This window comes from Erythranthe guttata, chromosome 6 (assembly GCF_056151865.1).
Source record: "Erythranthe guttata isolate IM_541 chromosome 6, IM_541, whole genome shotgun sequence".
Lineage (NCBI taxonomy): Eukaryota > Viridiplantae > Streptophyta > Magnoliopsida > Lamiales > Phrymaceae > Erythranthe > Erythranthe guttata.
The window spans coordinates 3,975,633-3,995,814 of NC_142538.1; the positions used below are offsets into that span (position 1 = coordinate 3,975,633).

General features: G+C 38.1%; 4 protein-coding genes across 5 annotated transcripts; 2 read left to right on the plus strand and 2 right to left on the minus strand.

Annotated features, from left to right (window-relative positions):
• Positions 1–537: 537 nt before the first annotated feature.
• LOC105977943 (protein SMAX1-LIKE 3) lies at positions 538–3,598 on the minus strand. The gene is made up of 3 exons (XM_013003344.2): positions 2,168–3,598; positions 1,842–2,052; positions 538–1,722 (listed from the first exon to the last, which is right to left on the minus strand). The coding sequence occupies exons 1-3, from the start codon at positions 3,331–3,333 to the stop codon at positions 601–603; spliced, it is 2,499 nt and encodes an 832-aa protein (XP_012858798.2). The 5' UTR covers positions 3,334–3,598; the 3' UTR covers positions 538–600.
• A 1,484-nt stretch (positions 3,599–5,082) lies between these two features.
• LOC105977714 (eukaryotic peptide chain release factor subunit 1-3) lies at positions 5,083–8,432 on the plus strand. Of its 2 annotated transcripts, none has more exons than XM_013003067.2 (2): positions 5,083–5,294; positions 6,807–8,432. In XM_013003067.2, the coding sequence occupies exon 2, from the start codon at positions 6,836–6,838 to the stop codon at positions 8,147–8,149; it is 1,314 nt and encodes a 437-aa protein (XP_012858521.1). In that variant the 5' UTR covers positions 5,083–5,294; positions 6,807–6,835; the 3' UTR covers positions 8,150–8,432. The 2 variants fall into 2 exon arrangements, with proteins under 2 accessions (XP_012858521.1, XP_088675662.1); XM_088819536.1 differs by having other exon boundaries at positions 5,160–5,300.
• Positions 8,433–9,984: 1,552 nt separating this feature from the next.
• OFP13 (ovate family protein 13) lies at positions 9,985–11,015 on the minus strand. The gene has a single exon (XM_013002758.2). The coding sequence runs from the start codon at positions 10,973–10,975 to the stop codon at positions 10,088–10,090; it is 888 nt and encodes a 295-aa protein (XP_012858212.2). The 5' UTR covers positions 10,976–11,015; the 3' UTR covers positions 9,985–10,087.
• Positions 11,016–14,268: 3,253 nt separating this feature from the next.
• On the plus strand, positions 14,269–16,579 carry LOC105976350 (protein FAR1-RELATED SEQUENCE 11-like). The gene is made up of 3 exons (XM_088818850.1): positions 14,269–15,143; positions 15,229–16,001; positions 16,104–16,579. Exons 1-3 carry the CDS (start codon positions 14,269–14,271, stop codon positions 16,577–16,579), a joined length of 2,124 nt encoding a protein of 707 aa, XP_088674976.1.
• Positions 16,580–20,182: the final 3,603 nt, after the last annotated feature.

Sequence of the window (20,182 nt, forward strand, 5' to 3'; positions counted from 1 at the left end):
TTTCAAGAAATTATGTTCATAATCACTTCAACTAACATATCTTTGGTGGGTTTTATTTATTTATTTATTTTAATTTAATATTTGTGGTTCAAATATATATCGAATGCGAGCTCTTATTTCGATATTGATATCATATTTGATCCACCTTAATGATTACACCTCTTATGAATTGAACTTAACAGTAATCATTAATATGAATATTTTTTTAATTTTAAATCCAATAGGACCAGCCGGTTCGATGAGTCAAACCACGACCCGGTTACCGGTCCGGTCCAATTAAGTGCTAAAAGCTCAAAATATTGGTCACAGTCACACTCACACTGCACAAAATAAATAAATATTAATAATAAACATAAAAATTGAACTTTAATAAGTGTTTCTTAGTAATTAATTACTTATCTTGCATGTAATAATATATAGTACATTGAATTACTAATTTCGTGTAAAATAAACTGCATATCAATTATGAAAACATCATTTGCATACACTATTTAACTTAGGTAAAAATAATAAAAATAAAATAAAATATTTAAAAAAAAAAGAAAAAAAGTTTAAAATATGAAGAAATTACATAGGATATTACAGCTTATGTTTTTTGCTCTAACACATTGAATTTACAAGACCTGGATTATTGAGTACTATTTGCAAGTCCACTAAATCCAAAATCCCATCTTCTGTTGCAATGTTCAAATCCAACGGTACTCCACATTTCTTCGTCTTCTTCTTCGCTTTCGACTCATCGTCGTCGTCGCTATTTTCTCGATCTTCTTCTTCTTCTTCGAAACTGACGAACTTTTCGCAGCTCAAAACGACAATGGCGTCCTTCAAAAGTACAACCTCACCGTCGCAAAGTACAACACTTCCGTCCCTCATCATTTTCTCGAACCCCTTCAAACTCCGACGATCGAGCTTATCGACATCTTCCACGTAGAACACTCGGCTCGGATTTAACCTAACCGCCTCCAAAAATCTCTCGTAAATAACACTCCCACCATTCTCATTATTACTAACATCTCTTGCCCTCTTCTTAGTGCTTTTGCTCATCACTTCTTGATCATCACTCGCTGACTCAGCTCTCGTCGTTGTTGTTGATGACGTGGCAACAAAATTATCGTCTTCATTTTGAGAGCCAAACACGGTCTTAGCAAGTTCTCTCGCAATCGCCTCTTTGCCGCCATTGTCGGAGCCCAAGAAAAACAGCCAGCTTTCTTGTCTGAATAATTGATCGGCATTAACCGGAATATTATTAATACTCGTCTTAATCCCGGATCTGCATTTGAGGATTGTACTCACAATATCCGGGATTACACGTTTCTGCCACGGGACTTTCTTTTCAAGTGCACCGCAAAGTATATTCTCGTGGCTGTCGGAATATTCCGTCGATTTATTACGAGGGAACAACTCCATGATCAGATGATCATCTCGGCCACTTGCTTCGCTAGACGAAGCCGAATTAGGACTTGAATTAGGGTTTGATAGAAGGTCCGGTTTCGGTGGTGGTTTAGAAACAACTTCCGTCTCGTTTCTTTCGAATATCACCGGCCAATTATCGAAGAGCGCCGCCTTTTTGTGAAATTCCGGCTTTTTATTATTTGACGACGACAACGAGGTGGAGGAGGAAGACGGAGAAAGATCGAAGATTCTCCGTGGTTTCGCGTGAATCGAACCGCAGATTGAGTTCCATTTCTTGCAGAGATGCTTAATCTTTTCATCACATTCCTTCTGCATGCAATTACCAATCATATAACATGAGACAAAAATTAAAATAAATTAAAAATTAAAAGTTATATATATATGCATGTAATTAACATGCATTGAGAAAATAATTAAGAAAAACAAACCTGATTATTAACTTGTAATAATTGTCTATTCTCATTATCTTTGTAGTGCTGGAGCCATGATGGCAAGCTTGAACAAGAGGCTGCACCACCACCATTGATGAAGTAGCACTTTTCTTTCGCGAAGTTCTTCGTACAATCCGGGCAGCAAACGAGTAGTTGCTTCTCGATTATTCCATCATTTCCCTCCTTTTTCACTTCATCATGCATCCCACTGCAAACAATATACACACACATTTAATCAACACATATATATAAACGCACTCGAATTATAAGTAAAAAAAAAATCGAAAAAAATCGATTTTTTTTTTAATTAATTAATGAATTACCTGTCTAGGCTAAGACCAAGTCCCAAATTGCTACTGCCAGAAATTGTAAGAGGATAAAGATTCCAAAGAATCTCCAAAGAAGGCCTTCCAATTTTGCATTTTGCATATGTCTGAAAAGTTGCAACTCCCATTAACCAAACCCTTCTGCTAATTTGATCATCATCTCCTCCACCACAAATTAACCTACTTATCTCCATTACCATATACTCCATAGGATTGTACAGCTGGCACAGTACTCCATTATTACTATTATTATTATTATAATATTCGGACCAAAACTCCGAAACCCTATCGAGATCGCCGAGATAAAGAACAACTCCCCTACTAACGTATGACCTCACGAGTGACCTCAGCTCGAGAAGCTTCACCTCGAACTCCTCCTTCGATATATTCCTCAGCGTGAAAAGCGGGACGCTTATGAACTGCACGAGCTTCATCTCCGACGGGACGTCTCTCCGGTCGAACTTTTCGATCACCTCCTTGACCAAACCCTCGCCTCTCGCCTTGCTGTCGCACACGATGACGGTGTTTCTCGTTTTCTTGTTCATCATTGCCTCCAAGACACTCGTCGCGTTGGTAAGATGACTGCAACTGGTGGTACTGATACTGGTACTGATCTTTTCCGAGGGTATTTTAGTAATTACGGAGACGGATTGCTCGACGTTGGATTTGACCTGAGTGCTGGAGAAGCCGGCCTCCCTCATGACTCGGCTGACGCTGGGATCGTCGAGGATGGAGATCACGAGCTGCTCGATCTCGACTTTGAGAGCGAGGATAGGCTGCTGCTGGTTCTCTATCGAGCCTCGCCTCTGGTGTGCCTGGGCACGCTTGAAGGCCGCCACGAGGGCGTTGGATAGAGAAGGGAGGTGGGGGTGTGGGCCCACGTGGAGGGGGGTGGAGGAGGCGGAGGCGGAGGATGTCGGGAGGCGGTTTAGGGCTACGTTGAAGCAGAGCTCGAGTGCTTTGCATTGGAGTGGGTGGGAGTGTGATTTGAGGCAAGCCCTTTTGAGGAGGGATGTTGGAGAGGAGAGCATGGAGATTGCCACGTGGAGGGGGGTGACTTGTGCATGGCCCCTCCTTCTTGCTAGGTTGACTGATTGTTTGACCATGGAAGCTGCTTCAATGGTGAGGGACTGATGAAGTGTGTATCCTCCTCCACTTCTCATCTTTCAGTTTTTTTTCTTTCAAGATTGTGTGTGTGTGTGTGTGTGTGTGTGTGTGTTATGAATGTAGTGGTTTTTTGAGGGGTTTAATAATGTAAGATGATGGGAAGAGGGGTTATATATAAATATATGAAGTGAGATTTGTACCTTTCTTGTTAGTGTTGGTTTTGTGTGCTAAAGTTTAGAAGAAAAAAGAAAAGAAAAGGAAAAAAAAAACGTATAAATGTGTGAAAGTGGAAGGCATGTGAGGCAAAGCTAAGTTGTCTGTGTGGCTTTTCTATTAACAAGAGATATATAAAGGTGGAATGATGTATATGAAGTAGGACTGATTAAAAAAAAGTTAATTTAAAAAAATATTATAAAATTAATTTATTTTAATTCAAGTAGTAGTTTGAATAAAATGGGAGCTGCATATCCTTAAAATCAAGAATGGAGCAGATACTTTTTCTTGATCAGTATGAGTAATATTTATTTGTTTTCTTAATAAGAACTTTGGTATAAAGAGAGGGAAAGAAAGAGAAGAAGATGTGTTAAAGAAGAGAGAAGGGAAACTGCATGAGAGAGAGAGAGAGAGAGAGAGAGAGAGAGAGAGAGAGTGTATTTGTGTCTTTCTTGTGTCTGGTTGAAGGGATTGGGAAGTGTGTGTAGTGTGTGAGAGGCCATCTTATGATTATCTTTCTTAAAGGGAGCAAAAGGAATAAAGCAATTTCAAGATTTATTGTTTGAGTAAAGGATTAATTAAAAGATTCATTACTTTTTTTTCATTTCATTTCTCTTTGGATGAATTTTTGTGACTACAATGTTATTAAATTTTTAGATATGTCCTAAATGATGGTGTACTAAATGGGCTATGCATAGTCGATTACGTCAAATACTCAAATCGATAGAAGAAAAATAGGAGTGTATCGGACGGATTGAAGAAGCTCAGCCATACGATGTGTTGGTCAAGGCTGTAGAGGAGAAAGTTGTCGGTTCATGAGAGGAAGGTTGTTTCAATTCCGACGGTAAAGGTGTTTTATGTCCAGATGGTGGCGCATCGACGGTAATAGAGATGTTTTGATGTCCAGATAGTAGTGCCTCAACGACGATGGACGTGTTTGATGTCCAGATAATAGTGCCTCAGTAACGGTATAGATCAACCAAATAGTTTAGTCAACAGTCTATTGACTCCTGGATTTTCGATTTGATTCCAAATGTAAATTAAAACCTCACCTGGAAGATTAAAATATTGGGTTTTAAAATTGACCCACATTTTATTTTCAAAATTGGCATCAAATTATTGGGCCAATAGATTCAAATTTGGCACAAAGGGGCCAAAATCCATAACTTTAGGCCTTTTTTTTCTTTATCTTTTTTCTTAATATAATTTTGAATATTTCTTAGTTCAATATTTGAAACAAAAATTACAAAAATGCGTTTTTTCTACTTTTTACGAGAATTAATTGTTTTGTATTATTTTGCAAGAAAATCAAATATCGACCAAATAAAACTTAAAAATGACTCTGTTCTCTAATAAAAATAACAATAATCATTTTGAGGATATTAAAAAGAATTTATTAAAATTAAAATACATTTTCCTATTTTAGTCTTCATTCTACAAAAATAAAATTACTTTTATTTTTAGATTAAAAAAAAAAAACATAAAGACAATTATATTTCGAATTAGATAATAATAATTAATAACATTAATGGCCCCTTATTAATATCGCATGTAATTTATATAAGATTTTCGGTAAATAAAAACAAAGATTTAACGTGAGAGAGTGACGCCGTCAGCAGCAGCCAAGTGAGTAATAGCTGTCAAACAAAACCTAAATAGAAATCCCTCACTGAAAATTAGTCCTCTCATTCTTTTCAATTTTGCCCCTTTTTCTTTTTCCTCTATTAATCAATCCGATTTTATCTTTCTAGGGCGCTGTTCGTGTGGTCTTCGCAGCACCCCACCTTTCGATTTCAATCCTGAGGTGCGTGTAATTCTTCTTCCTTTACCTTCGAAATTTGCGGTTTTTTTTTTGGTTCTTTTGTTTGTGGATTCCGTATTTACTGTTAGGTTTTTGAATTGTAGAGAATCGTGATATGTGTAGATTTTGTTGATTTTTGATTGAATTAAACAGAAACAAACAAACCTCTGATAGAAATCTAGCGCTTGTTCTTATGAAATGGTATGATTTAGCACTTGTGTGACTGCCAGTATCGACTTGAGTGGGTTTTTTGATTTTTGTCTTTCTGGAATCTGACGATTTTGATTTAGAAGTTTATGAGAGATTGATGATGGATGTGATTCGACGAATAAAATACTGCCAGATCTCTTTTGTATGAATCAGAAGGTAAAATCGAAACTAGGGTTTGTTATTAAAATTTATGGAAAAATGATGTAGACGCGCGATATGTACATATATGTTTGTACTTTTGGATGAAGATTGATTTTTTCATGTTTGTCTGTTTAGGAGAAGCGTGTGTGTGTGTGTGTGTTAATTTGAACCTCTCGTGTACACACGAGTGACATGCTCACACATATCCCAACTGTGTATATATACGTATGTTTATTTATAAATTAGCAAAAGTGTCTCTCATATATGTTTGTCTTTTCGCTCTTTTTTTGGTTAATGCGTTTCCTTGTACTGTGTCTGTGGCGGCATGCCCTTTTAGGTATACGCCTCGGGATCTTATATATTTAATATGGGCAAGTTATCTTCTATGATTGGTGTGATTGTGTTTTTGTCTGTATTTACGTATTTGGATGTATGTAAACTTGTGCCTTTCAATTTTAACGAGAGTTTGATATATCTTTACACTTTTGCCTTCTCAGTCTATCACAAAAATGTCTATTTGGGGATTTTCTTTTTATATTATCAGTAATGGTTCCATTTGTGTGTACCGATCAAAGTTGAGTATTTTCATTTTAGTTCCAGTTTGTGGTTAGTGCAGGGGAAGAGAAATCGTGGACTTGTTTCTTTTTGTTTCGCTTCTCTAAATTAAAATAATTTGCGTCACTGCTTATCATTTATTTTTTTGCCACTTTCATAAAGACCAAGTTTGGCAACAATTGCACTCAAGAAAACGTTTTATGTTGCTTCACGTGGTTCCGTGATGGAATTAATACGTCAAAAGTCTTTCGCCTGGTCATTTTCAGCTAATAAAAAAATTCCTAGGACTTCCGTTTAGTATCCAGCTTATAATTGCTGGATAGTGCTTTATGGTCTTCGTTAATCTTCCAACTAAGATAGATTTAAGATGTTACCAGAATCACTGGGAGCCAATATACTTTGATGTGCATAATAAAAATTAAAGGTGCTCAGCCTGGTTAGAACTAAACATTATCAGAAAAGGAGAGAAACAATTAACTTAATCTGCATTTTTCGATTTTTTGTTCTTTTTTTATCCATCATTAATCTTTATCATCTGACTGCTGTATTTGTTGCATTTACTCCTTATAAAAGTAGATTGAATTTTTTTTCTTACTGCCCTCTTATCAGGTTGAGCATAGCTGCTAATACAAGTCACTATGTCGGATAGTCAGGAAAACGACAAGAATATCGAGATATGGAAGATAAAGAAATTGATCAAGGCTCTAGAAGCTGCTAGAGGAAATGGTACGAGCATGATATCCCTCATCATTCCCCCAGGCGATCAAATAGCCCGAGTGACGAAGATGCTGGCGGAAGAGTACGGTACAGCTTCAAATATCAAAAGTAGGGTTAATCGTCAATCTGTACTAGGTGCAATCACTTCTGCACAACAGAGGCTTAAACTCTACAACAAGGTCCCCGTTAATGGACTAGTTCTCTACACTGGAACTATAGTTACTGATGATGGAAAAGAGAAAAAAGTCACCTTCGACTTCATGCCATTTAAGCCAATCAATGCTTCCTTATACCTTTGTGACAACAAATTTCACACCGAGCCCTTGACTCAGCTCTTGGAATCCGATGAGAAGTTTGGTTTCATTGTCATGGATGGGAACGGGACCCTTTTCGGTACCTTGAGCGGCAACACTAGAGAAGTGCTTCACAAGTTCACAGTTGATCTTCCGAAGAAGCACGGGCGAGGTGGGCAGTCGGCTCTTCGATTCGCTCGTCTTCGAATGGAGAAGAGGCACAACTACGTGAGAAAGACCGCTGAGCTGGCGACACAGTTCTACATCAACCCTGCCACCAGCCAGCCGAATGTATCGGGGCTTATACTAGCTGGATCCGCTGATTTCAAGACTGAGTTGAGTCAGTCGGACATGTTTGACCCTCGGCTCCAGGCGAAGATACTGAATGTGGTGGATGTGTCATATGGAGGGGAGAATGGCTTCAACCAGGCTATTGAACTATCTGCGGAAATTCTGTCGAATGTGAAGTTCATTCAAGAAAAGCGATTGATCGGCAAATTCTTCGAGGAAATTAGTCAGGATACTGGGAAGTACGTTTTTGGAGTGGACGACACAATCAAAGGGCTTGAGATGGGAGCTGTGGAGACACTGATAGTGTGGGAGAATTTGGATATAAACCGTTTCTTGTTCAAAAACAGTGTGACGAATGAGATTGTGATAAAGTACTTCAACAAGGAGCAGGAGAATGACCAGAGCAATTTTAAAGATGCTGAAACTGCTGCAGAATTGGAGGTGCAAGACAAAATGCCGCTGCTCGAGTGGTTTGCTAACGAGTACAGAAACTTTGGGTGCTCGCTCGAGTTTGTCACTAATCGTTCGCAAGAGGGTTCGCAGTTTTGCCGAGGCTTTGGTGGCATTGGAGGTATACTTCGCTACCAGGTTGATATCCGGTCTTTTGACGAGCCGGATGATGATGCGGAATTTTTCGAGGATTCGGATTAAGTTCGATGAGTCAGTCATTCGACATGATATGGAAATTCGTGACGGATAAGTAAGTTATTCTGGCTGGCTCTGTTCTGCTCGTGAGTTTGCATTTATTTATGTTGCGATGTTGTCTTTATTATGTTTCTTATTTAAGTTGGTTGGATTCGATATTTGCTTTTCTTTTTTGCTGGTTCTTTGAGACTGTGTTGCCTCTTCTTTATTAGGTTTTGCAACCTTGAATGAACTTATGTTACAAATTGACATTTTCCTGCTACATTTATATAGACCTGAAATTTGGAAATTTGAATGGGCAGTTATTAAGTTGCATTTATTTACTATTATAGTCTTATTTGTTTGTTTGGTTGATGTAAAATCTTAGGTTGAATTACTTTAGCCATCATTTTACCATCAACCAAATAAAGAAATTATTTGATCTATACTATTTTTACTAATTTATTTCTCGATCATGTTTCGAAATGCACGCAGGAGGAGGGTGCTATGGTAATTTTGCCTTCCCAGAGTGTGTGTATGTTGCTCTATTTGTCAATTGAGATTTGAAATTTTATTTTCAAATGTCTGTGTTTGAAGTTGCAGAGTGGTGAGAGTGATGTTTAGTATGGTGGCAATTGCTGACTTTTGTGTGGACTTCTCGTGAATGAATAGTAATTGTTCCACACATTTATTTTGGTACACAGTTTTTAAATAAATTCGTACACTCCTAAATATGAATATACTTGTTCAATTTCGAAATAGTTTATTCTTCTAATTAAAATAAATGTATATAAAAAAAAAAAAGTAAATTAGCTCCAAAATTGTTTGATCACATGCAGCAACCTTATTTGGCTTCAGTGGTGTCACGTTATTATACTGAAAAGCCCCAAAAAATGAGAATGCGAGTAATAAACTTGAAATTGAGTTGTTAGATGTGGCGTTTTGGGGCATGATAATAATATTATGGTTTCAGTTGAAATTGAGGCATTAATTAATGACTAGACCTATTGAATTGGACCACACCATTTATTCATTCATTCATATCTTTTATGTTTGAAATTTGGGCTTCTTTGACAATAACTCCTGTTAGCCTCACAAAATTAGTGAAGAATCGAAGCTAAATTAATCTTTGAAATTCCTTCTACAGAGGTAAAAATACTATGCTGTCCTTTATATGCAATTTTCGTCTAGCTGCATTTAACATTTTTTTCAAAAATGATGTAATCTTCTTGATAGTTAATTCCATATATTTCTCTAAATGTAATCTTTGCGAGTATAATATATTTTTTTCCTAAGACATCCTCTATTCAATAGTAGGTTATGTTTGTGAGTTTGTCCAATTTGAGGTTTGAGGGGTAAAGAAGTAAAATGCTAGCTTTTGTTGGTTTCAACTTGGATTATGCTAATATATAATAGGAGTTACGTTGAGCCATGACAGCATGGCTAAATAGTCCTTCATTTGCTTAATTTTAATATTTTGGGCCTAATTGAATTAAATTAAAATAAATAATAGTTCTCATGATTAACTAATAAATCATGTCATGTAAAAATCCACGTCCTAGTACAGATGATCTTTGTAACGTTATATCATTACAGGCTGTTGCATTTTCTTATGTCTCCTTCATCATTCTCTTAATTTAATTCACATAATATATAGTTCAACTATTTAACATGAAACTTTCCCATTTAATTAACACACTTAGTTTGTGAATATTGCAATCAGTTTAATCTGATCGTGCAATAGTTGAGGAATGCGATTGTAATTACCTAAATAAGAATGATTTTTTTTCGTAATTTGACATTACTTACGTAATTTACCCTAATAATTTAGAGTAGTAGTATTCAATATTTGAGATTCTTGATTTAATTAATAATTTGCTCTTTAATTGAACCAAAGTATAGTAGTCTTTGTATACACACGACCAAAATGTTTTATGAAAAAAAAGAGATGAAAATGCATTGAAATTAAAGATAATTAGATTGTACAATTATGACGTCACCGCCTTGGTCATCAATTCCCGTCTGAGTCTGACCATCCCGACCTACTCCGGCCGCCGGAGAAAGAGAAAGCGGCGACGAATGAGAAGAGAAGCAAGAATCCGCCGACGAGTACGCTGTCTCCTCCGACGAACAACACACCGCCGCCGCCGTAGAAGAAGAACTGCCCGCGGCGGCGGCGTCAGCCGCCGCCATTCCGACGAGCAAATCAACGAACGCCCCAACTATAAAGCCATGATTGATCTTGCCGTTCATCTTGAGATACCACCGGAGCAGCTCCTCCAGGCAATCCCAATCCTCCAAGCCATGGCTCTCCACCATCTCCGCCATTGATTTCTTGAAATCCAGATACGGGTCCTCCGATTCCAGCGCCACCGCCACGCTCTCCTTGTACGGCAACGGCAGCGACAAGCACCCACCACCGCCGCCGACGCCGTCAACGGCGGCGTCGTCTCCCGTAATTGTTTTCTCCGTACAATCTTTGATTAAAATGGAGCTGGTGTCGCCGCCGGGCTCGAAGAACAGCCTCTCCGACGACCTCTGCACCCCCCTTATGACAGTCTCCAGCGAAGAATTTTTAGTGGTGGCGTCGTCGGAGTAATGTCCCCCGTCGGTGGAGAGATTGGCAGTGCTGGCGCAGTCGTCGGAGTTGGTGAACCAAGATTCCGGCGTCTCGACGCCGTCGGAGGTGTCGAGGAAAACGGAGTTAACCGTCTTGAAAACGGCGTCGTCGTCTTGGATTGCTCGAAAGGAGAGTGTCTTGGGGTGGTGGTAGCACAACGGCCACTGCCATTGTTGCAGCTTGGAATCTCTGTTCTTGAATATTGATGGAATCATTTTCATTTTCTTCGACATTTTTTTTTCTTACAATGAGAGTTTAATTTAATTAAAAAAAAAATAAGAAAATGTAGTTGGGATATATATAGGTGTGAGTTGATAGTTTGGTTGGTTGTAGTATATATATTAATTAATTAATTAATTAATATATAAAATTAATAAATTAATGAAATAAATGGACAAGAGAGAGAATATAATATAGTAGTGTAATAGATCGGTGGGAGGGAAGGTGGAAAGGAAATGGGGGTATTGTAGGACCTCTCATGTGTGTATTTATTTGGGCTTGCAACTATTTAATATCTTATTTAATGCAACCTCACTTCATATTTAATATATATACATATATATTTTCTTGTATATGTATCTATGTAGTGGCGGAGACAGCATACGGCTATAGGGTTCATTGCCCCCAACAGTTCTCGAATTCCTAATTCTTATGCAAAGATTTAATGCAATTCGTGTATAATTGGCGTTATCAGCCCTCATCGTAAATTTTTTAATGCATTTGGTCCCGCGAACGTAAAATTCTGACTCCGCTAATGTATATGCATACAGATCATATATTATATATATGTGTGTGTGAAGTGAATGATTAGTTAATTATTCTTGAATGATTAGTGTTCATTAATAATCATGCAACATTCTTTGAACTATAAGCTATATCTATATATACCAAAAGTCAAATTGTTTTAGGGTATGATGGGACTTTGATTATATTAGCAAAAATAATACAAAAAAATTGTTTTCCTTCTATGTTAGCAACAAACTATATATAATGAAGATTTGTCTTAGATATTAGGGTAATTAAATTATATTTATAGAGCTTTTTGTTTCTGTCAATCATCAAACATTTTTTTTTATTTGTTATTATAAATAAATATATAACCAAAATTGGAATAAGAAGTTGGAGCAGAAGGCAAAAATCATGTGAGTAGTTATTCAGAATATATGCAGACTAATTCTTGCCTATGTAATAAAAGAGGTTTGATATTATTGGACATACACACAAATATAAACTCACTTGGTTTAATGTTTTTTTTGTTTTATTTGATGAATTAATATTGGTTTTAAATAAATAAAATAATTAAAAAAACTTACCAAACTAACTAATGATAAGTGAAGAGTATGATTAATGAAAAACTACACCAAACTAAATAAAGAACTGTATATATAATATATCTGCATGTATATAATGCATTTGCAGACATACAAATAAATCATTTTTGTCTAATTATGTTAATTATGTTGGGGCACAGGACTTGCTGGCAATTATATAATTGAGATGTCTATTCATTGAGTTGTTTTATGTATGTCAATTATTTTTTTAAGAAATACAAAAAAATATCCACACTTATTAAATTTCAAATAAATAAGAATGAGAAAAAAAAAAATATTTAAAAAGGGAGAAAGAAAGAGCATGCATTGCATGCATCATGCACGTGCCCTTCTGGTAATTCACCAAACAATTTCACCAATTTCTCGTACTAGTATGGGTAAATTACAACCACCTCCCTTAGATAAAGTTAATTTACGAAAAAAACCCTCATATTTTTAGAAATTACATTGTGACCCTATAGTTTGTAAATTTCTTACATTAACACCCTTTTGTAGGGGTGAATGTAAGAAAATTACAATTTATAGGGGTTAAGATGTATTTTTTTAAAAATAAGAGGTTTTTCGTAAATTAATTTTACCTAAGGGAGTTGGTTGTAATTTACACTAAAATATTTATCCAACCGTTTTGTCTCAACTACCAAACTCTGGTTAACTAATTAAGTGCCAAAATTAGTTGAAAGGGTAACTTTTTGCCCAAAAAGAATATTCCTATATTTGCCTAAGCAATTTGGAAGGTGATGAATTCCTCCCCTTCCCCACTTATCTTTTTTACCCCTTTGTTTTAATTTCTAAAATGATAAATACAGGACGACTTTTAGTAGACGCAGGTCATTTTTTCAATTGTAACGTTTAATCCCTTCACCTATGTATCATCTCTTTAACACTCATATATATATATATATATATATATATATATATATATATATATATATATATATATATATATATATATATATATATATAATCTTCAATTAGTTATGACTTATGATTAGGGTGAAAGGGTTAAATGCATAAGAAGTAGATAAGGAGTAGGCACATGCAGAGTTGACCTACGAATGATGATATTGTCGTACTTGCAATCTTAATTATTGTACTAAACTCTAATTAATAATAATGTAATAAGTGATTAATGATTATTATGCAACATACTACCAACCATCCATAATGTCTGCATGTATACCAAGGTTTAATAATTCATATTAATTAATATTATATTAGTGGAGGATTAAAATATTCATCGTGATATCGGATTAATTAGGATCTTTTATCGCAGATTAAATAATTCAGTTTTATCCTTACAAATGGAATTATGCATACGTTGGTTGAATATGAGAGGTGGGGCAATTATTTTATTTCTGACAATACGCTGCGTTGCCTGTAATTAATTTTATTTAGTTTTAGGCCAAATTTACTTGGTCGTACCTAAATGTCCAAAATACCCTCAAGCCACAAACACGCCGTCTCTAAACATGACAATATAAATAAGAGATTTGCTTTTCGCGGTTGCAAAATTGCTATTTGCGGTTTATTATTAAAATATTATATCTCTCTAGAAAAAGAAGCTTTTGAAGAGAATTTGCTTAAAAATCATTCTTGTTGGTGTGATATACGAACACAAATGAGCTCATCGGATGAAGATCGTGATAGCGGATCTAACGAGGTAAAAATTCCGTCTTCTCGATCGAAAAAACTCGAAAAATTGTCCAAACGCCCAACTTGGGCGCCCAAATACGCCCAATGCGGGCGCCCGACAGCCAACTGCACGCCCAACTTGGGCGTGTACAGCTTATTTGGGCGCCCGAGTTGGGCGTCCGGTTCAAATGTTTTTTTTTTTTTTAAAATAAAATTTTAATATTTTTTTTCAGGACAGTACGTCTAGAGTTGAAGTTGATCATACCGATTATTTTACAACAACTCAATTGTTTGACTCGGGGGACGAGTTAGTGGCTTGGGCTAGGTCCGTTGCAAGAGCTCTTTTCGTGAAATTAATTAAAAAAAGTGCCCCCAAAATAAAGAAAGTGTGTCTGACTTGTGACCTGTTCGGAGGGCCCCGAGAAAGTAACGTAGATGCGGCCTCGAAAAGGTCTGGTAGCAAAAAAATAAAATGTGGTTTTCAAATCGTCGGAGAGCGGCGGTTGGACGATAGATGGGGGCTCATAATAGTATATGGGAAGCATAATCATATTCCGATATACATGTCTGGGCATGGGCTTAGTGCATTGAATGAAGCGGAGTCGAAGATTATCAAGGATCTTTCACAAAGTCATGTGCCGCCCAAGAAGATTTTGGCTAACTTGAGACAAAATGGCTTGGGTCTCGATGCTTATTCGAAACAAATATACAATGAAAAGGCGAAATTGAGAAGATTAGTTAGGGGTGACCGTACAGTGATGCAACATTTGATTGGGTTGCTTGATGAGCATAACTATTACAAGTGGTTCCGTACAGATGAAACGACACATGCAGTTATTAATTTGATGTGGGCTCACCCTCTATCTGTCGAATTGTTAAGTAAGTTTCCGTACGTTATACTACTTGACAGTACTTACAAAACCAATCAGTACAAATTGCCTTTGTTGGAGATTGTTGGTGTTACTCCTGTCGGAAATTTTTTTACTGTTGGAGTGGTATTTATGCGCCATGAAAATGAAGAACATTATACATGGGTGTTGCAAAGGTTGAAGAGACTTTTCCCCCCACATACTCTACCTAGTGCACTCGTGACTGATCGCGAGTTAGGGCTCTTAAAGGCGATAGAAAATGTATTTCCGACTGTGCCTCATCTATTATGTCTTTGGCACATTAACATGAATGTGGGGCGTCGTGCTTCAAAGTGTTTTGGCAATAGTAGGCGTCACGGATTTGCTTTTGTACTCGGTCCGTGGCAAACTTTGGTAACATCAGTGTGTGAAGAAGATTTCTACCGGAATTACAGAGTTTTAGTGGACGATTACGCGAATCATCCACAGTTGATTGAGTACCTCCAAGACACTTGGCTGATATACAAAGAGAAATTTGTAAAAGCATGGACGGATCTAGTTTTTCATCTGGGCAATACATCGACAAGCAGGTATTTATTTATTAGTGGTTAAATACATATACTTAACTTACTGTCATGTTGTTTACTGAAACATAACCTACTTTAATCATATTAGGGTGGAGAGCAACCATAGAGCATTGAAGAGATGGTTGGCTTCGTCCACAGGTGGCTTTGACACATTTTGGGCACAGTATCACACACAGATTGCAGATCAACTTAACGAGATTCTGGCCGAATTTGCGAAGTCAAAGCGGATTCGGGCCCAGACGATTAATGTGCCCGTATTTAAAATATTGTCCAGTGGAATTGTAACACATTATGCACTGAAGATGTTGGACGATGAGAAGGATGAAGATATAGACAGTTGCGTCTGTTACATGAGGAAATGTCTTGGCCTCCCATGCAAACATGAAATTGACGCAAATGTGAATGCACGACGTGGTGTGTTTTATGCTGAGGATGTCCACATTTTTTGGAGGACATGGGTTTCGGGATTCGGGCCTGGCCAAGAAGAAAGTGTTGGTTCTGTTCCCGATAACAGGTCACAGGCTATTGGCAGGCTAGACGGGTTAATTGATGAGTTGCGTGAACGTTCAGAAATTGAGATCACGGACGTGGCAGATGTCGTTTTTGAACGAATGCATCCTGGGGCAACGGAGATAAATGAGCCACCAGTACTGGACCGCCCGAGAGGTAGACCGCGGAACAACTCCACACAGAGGGATGACTCATCGCATGAGTTGCCATTATACCCGGGCGAAGAAAATTCGAGACGAGGACGATCAAGAGGCAACAGAGGCCGTGGTTCATCTTCTGAGAGATCTAGTTGTGGCTGTGGTCGTTCATCGACTGTGAGTGGACCCGAAATGGGACGAATGCCCCGACCTAGTTGGTTGGGAGAACTTCATTTTTGCCTCGTTCCGGAGATTGTGACCTGAACGGACGTTCAAGGGGATGGTAATTGTGGTTATCGGAGCGTGGCGTGTGCAGTCAAGAACAGTGAGGATGATTGGATGGATGTTAGATTGGATGTGTATACCTGTATTAGAAGTCACGAGCTGTTATTCAATGATTATTTCGGTGGTGGTAATTCAGTGTATCGGGTGTTGGCGAGTGTCGCCTATTGGGATAATGCCCCAGCACCTCTGCAAAAGTGGATGACGATCACGGACGTGGGCGTGGTTGTAGCAACATATTACAACGCGTTGGTCTTGTCGGCTAGCAGTTCGGGAAATCAGACTTATTTGCCACTTTGGGCTCCCGGAGGTGTTTCACAGTTATCTTACCAGATGACTATACTATTTCTTGAAGCAGGAAGCCACTTTGTGTATCTGAAGCTGAATGACAACTGTCCGCTTCCTCCGTTTAACCTGCAGTGGGCGAGATACAGCAATTATACTGTTGCATATTTGCCAGAGGCATTGCGGGAGCGACGTGAAGCGTGGGATATTCTAACTAGTGTTTGATTTAGTAGTATTGTTGTTGTTGTTGTTGTTGCGGGAGCGACGTGAAGCGTGGGATATTCTAACTAGTGTTTGATTTAGTGGTATTGTTGTTGTTGTTGTTGTTGTTGTTGTTGTTGTTGTTGTTGTTGTTGTTGTTGTTGTTGTTTTTGTTATTGTTGTTGTTGTTGAATATGTTGTTGTTGTTGTTGTTGTTAGTTGTTGTTATTATTATTATTATTATTATTATTATTATTATTATTATTATTATTATTATTATTATTATTAATCGAAAAACAAAAAACATGAACAAGTTCAAATTAAAACACAAAATCAAATAAACAAGTCCAAATAAACAAACAACAAGTCCAAATCAAATAAAAAACAACAAGTCCAATCAAATAAAAAACAAGTCCAAATAAAATAAACATCAACACCAAAGAAGTTCGAATAATAAAAACATAAAAAATAAACACCTACGTATCTCTCGTCCGATGCCTGCGCTGAGAATGTCGTATATGTGAGTATCCTGCGTCTTGTTCGTTAGAAGCATTAGGACGATCCAACTGTAGATACTCGGCGAATGGGGCGCACATGTCCTGGATCGTCCTGAAAAAGTCATCGGGAATCTGTCGATATCCTGGAATAGTCGGCGGTGGCAAGTTATCGTAGAAGTAGGGATGCAACACCCGGGTGATGTCGTACACAAACGGAACTGCAGATGGCTCCGCTCTCTCAACCGGCTCGGTACTAGGATGTATACGGATGTGGGTGTGGTTGAGATACTACGGCAAATACTCCGGTGTCGACTCCCAAGCCGGACGCGCCCAATGACCATAATAATCTTCACTAAGCATGTGCGTGTGAGGGATATTCCACATCTGATCGCCAGGCTCGTAGCTAATTTTGTACGATGCTAATTTTCTCTCCCTCTTAGCACCTTTTAGCGGACGAATAGGGTCCGACGGTTTAATTTGCCGAAATACGAACTGACGCAAAACTCTATCGGGCATGTAAGGCTCGACCGTATCCATCCATCGAATAGTCCCGTGATGAACCGTCTTTTCAACTTCACGCGACACATTCACTCCAAATGGCGTCCAATTCACCTGTGCGTATGTATTAATAATAGAAATGTATTAATAAATATAGTAAATATATAAATCTTAATTTATTTAAACTTGATACTTACATCTGACGCACGCATATAATCAAGACGTCGACGATAATCAACAAGTATATCCTCGTCTTTAGGGATATGATGTATCACCTGCCACCTCTTACACCAGGGCTCTCCATTCACATGTGCGTTAACCATCGGAGGCCGGAAACACGGAAAATACTCATATATCCAACACTACAAAAATAATGATACGGCATATTAAACATAACATTTTGGTGATATTAATAAAAGAAAAAATTGAGGGGTTACTACAAATAAATAATTGCCTTTAACAGTGTCAGATAACCACCCATCTGCGCCGCCTCAGCTCGCGTAGCCATGCCCAATTGTCGATACAAATAGGCCAATGTAGCCGAACCCCAGGAATAGTCGGAAATCATATCGATCTGCTCTAAAAGTGGGAAAAAATCTGCTTTCACCTTCGATCCACTCTTATCGACAAACAATAGTTTTCCAAGCAAGTACGCAATATATGCTCGTACCCGAAACTCGGAAGCAAATGAAGAATCGTCGCCATACATCCTATCCAAATCATCTAACCGGGATCCGCCGCCATACCACTTCTCCATATCTCAGGGCTCGACACCGAACGCTCTCGCACCTGCATAAATCGCATCTGCCTTATCAATCCAAACGTTAGGGCGCTTTCCACTAACTCGCAAATGCATGATATAGTGCACATCGTGGAGAGTAATTGTCATCTCTCCAAACGGCATATGAAAGCTGTTGGTGTCTGGCTGCCACCTCTCGATAAAAGCCTCTATCAACGGGTTATTGTGCTGAGGGAGCGAACAATAACGCAAGTGATATAACCCGGTACTCTCCAGTAGTGAAACACTATAATAGTCGTCGGGGCCCGGCCAAGTAGACTTCGCATGAGACCGCAACTTCAGCATATGTCGGCCCTATTGAAGATATATTGATATTTAAGAATAGGAAAATCAACTATAAACATTTTAAACAAAATTTATTAAAATTAATAAGTATTACATTTCCCTCCCAGATGTTGTAGGCAATATGGGCTCCAAAACTCGGAATCAAATGAGGGTATTTTGGTCCACCGGGTGTCTCACCAATCAACTTCCACGGTCGAGTAGGAACAGTTTTTTTCGGACCAGGCCGGGACCTCGGGTTTGGGGCAGGAGTAGAACCACCGGAAGTACCAGCCATTGTATATGCCGGAGGCGGAGGCGGAGTCAAACCGTCATCTTCATCATCATCGGATGGCAAATCAGGCACCGGGAACTGATACTTCTGCTGAAAACGTAGGCCTGGATCGTACTCGTCCTCGTGGGGATCCATATATTTATCCATCTCCTGCTCGGGCTCTGCCTCTGTCTCCTCCTCCTCATCAATTGTCATACGTGGTTGTACAAAAGCACCAGTCCGTTCCCCACGACGTTTAGAACTGGTAACATTACGGTTGTGCGTTCTGCCCTCCCGTTCCGCAGTACTCTCCTCCACCAGATTTGCAGGAGGACGAATCAGGGGACCCTTTCCTTTTCCCATTCCCAATTTTTTCATCCAGTTAGACATCCTACAAACATAAAACATATTTTAAATTAATTAAATTAATATAATTGAATTAACAAAAAAAAACAAAATCGAACGCCCGGTTTGGCCGTGAACCGGGCGAGTGGACGCCTGGACCGGGCGTTCACTCGCCCGGTTCACGCCCAAACCGGGCGTTTGTTGCTGCATCCGACGCCCAAGTTGGGCGGCCAAGGGGTGTTCAAACGCCTTGGCCGCCCAACTTGGGCGTGCAGCCTGTAATTACCGAAAAAAAAAGCCCCTACAATTCGATTTGTAGGGGCTTTAAACATGAAATTGGTTGCGTAAACGACATGGGCAATGCATATTTTACGGAAATTAGTCGAAATTACCTCAAAAAATCGAAGCCCAATGGTTCTTCGAGCTTGAATTCGAGATTTCGAATTTTTTTTTTTTTTTTGCTATTTGCGGATTTTTGGTTTTTGTAGGTTTAGAGAGAGAGAGAGTTTTTTTTATGAACCGCAAATAGCAAAAACGTAACCGCGAATAGCATTTCCGATAAATAAATATCTCTAATAGTCCAGTGTTTGAAAAAGCTTATATAAAAGTAAAAGCTAGTGATTCTGATGTGGTGTTTGCATAATGTTACTTAAAAGCATAAGTTAGCATACGTTAGTGATTGCGAGTTCAGTTGATTTTAAGTATTTAATTCTAGAAGTTGGGGGGGTGTTTGCAAAAATTCTAGAAAATCAAAAAAAAAAAAAAAAAAACAGGTACATGAGTGCTTTAAAATTATAGCTTATTTTAAGAGAAGTAAAAGTTGGTTTTGGAAACACTTAAAAACAAATTATGAGAAAAAAAAAAAAAAAAAAAAAACTCATAATCTATTTCTAAAAGCTTTTGCAAACACCACCTGAGTTAAGTTGAGATTTAGTGCTTATTTTTAGACGTTT

Coding starts and splice junctions, on each gene's coding strand:
- LOC105977943 (XM_013003344.2), bottom strand. CDS start 3,333: ATGAGAAGTGGAGGAGGATACACACTTCATCAGTCCCTCACCATTGAA. Junction 2,053..2,167: donor CTTGGTCTTAGCCTAGACAG/GTAATTCATTAA, acceptor TATTGTTTGCAG/TGGGATGCATGATGAAGTGA. Junction 1,723..1,841: donor TATTACAAGTTAATAATCAG/GTTTGTTTTTCT, acceptor AATTGCATGCAG/AAGGAATGTGATGAAAAGAT.
- LOC105977714 (XM_013003067.2), top strand. CDS start 6,836: ATGTCGGATAGTCAGGAAAACGACAAGAATATCGAGATATGGAAGATA.
- OFP13 (XM_013002758.2), bottom strand. CDS start 10,975: ATGTCGAAGAAAATGAAAATGATTCCATCAATATTCAAGAACAGAGAT.
- LOC105976350 (XM_088818850.1), top strand. CDS start 14,269: ATGTCTGGGCATGGGCTTAGTGCATTGAATGAAGCGGAGTCGAAGATT. Junction 15,144..15,228: donor GGCAATACATCGACAAGCAG/GTATTTATTTAT, acceptor TAATCATATTAG/GGTGGAGAGCAACCATAGAG. Junction 16,002..16,103: donor GGGACGAATGCCCCGACCTA/GTTGGTTGGGAG, acceptor TGGCGTGTGCAG/TCAAGAACAGTGAGGATGAT.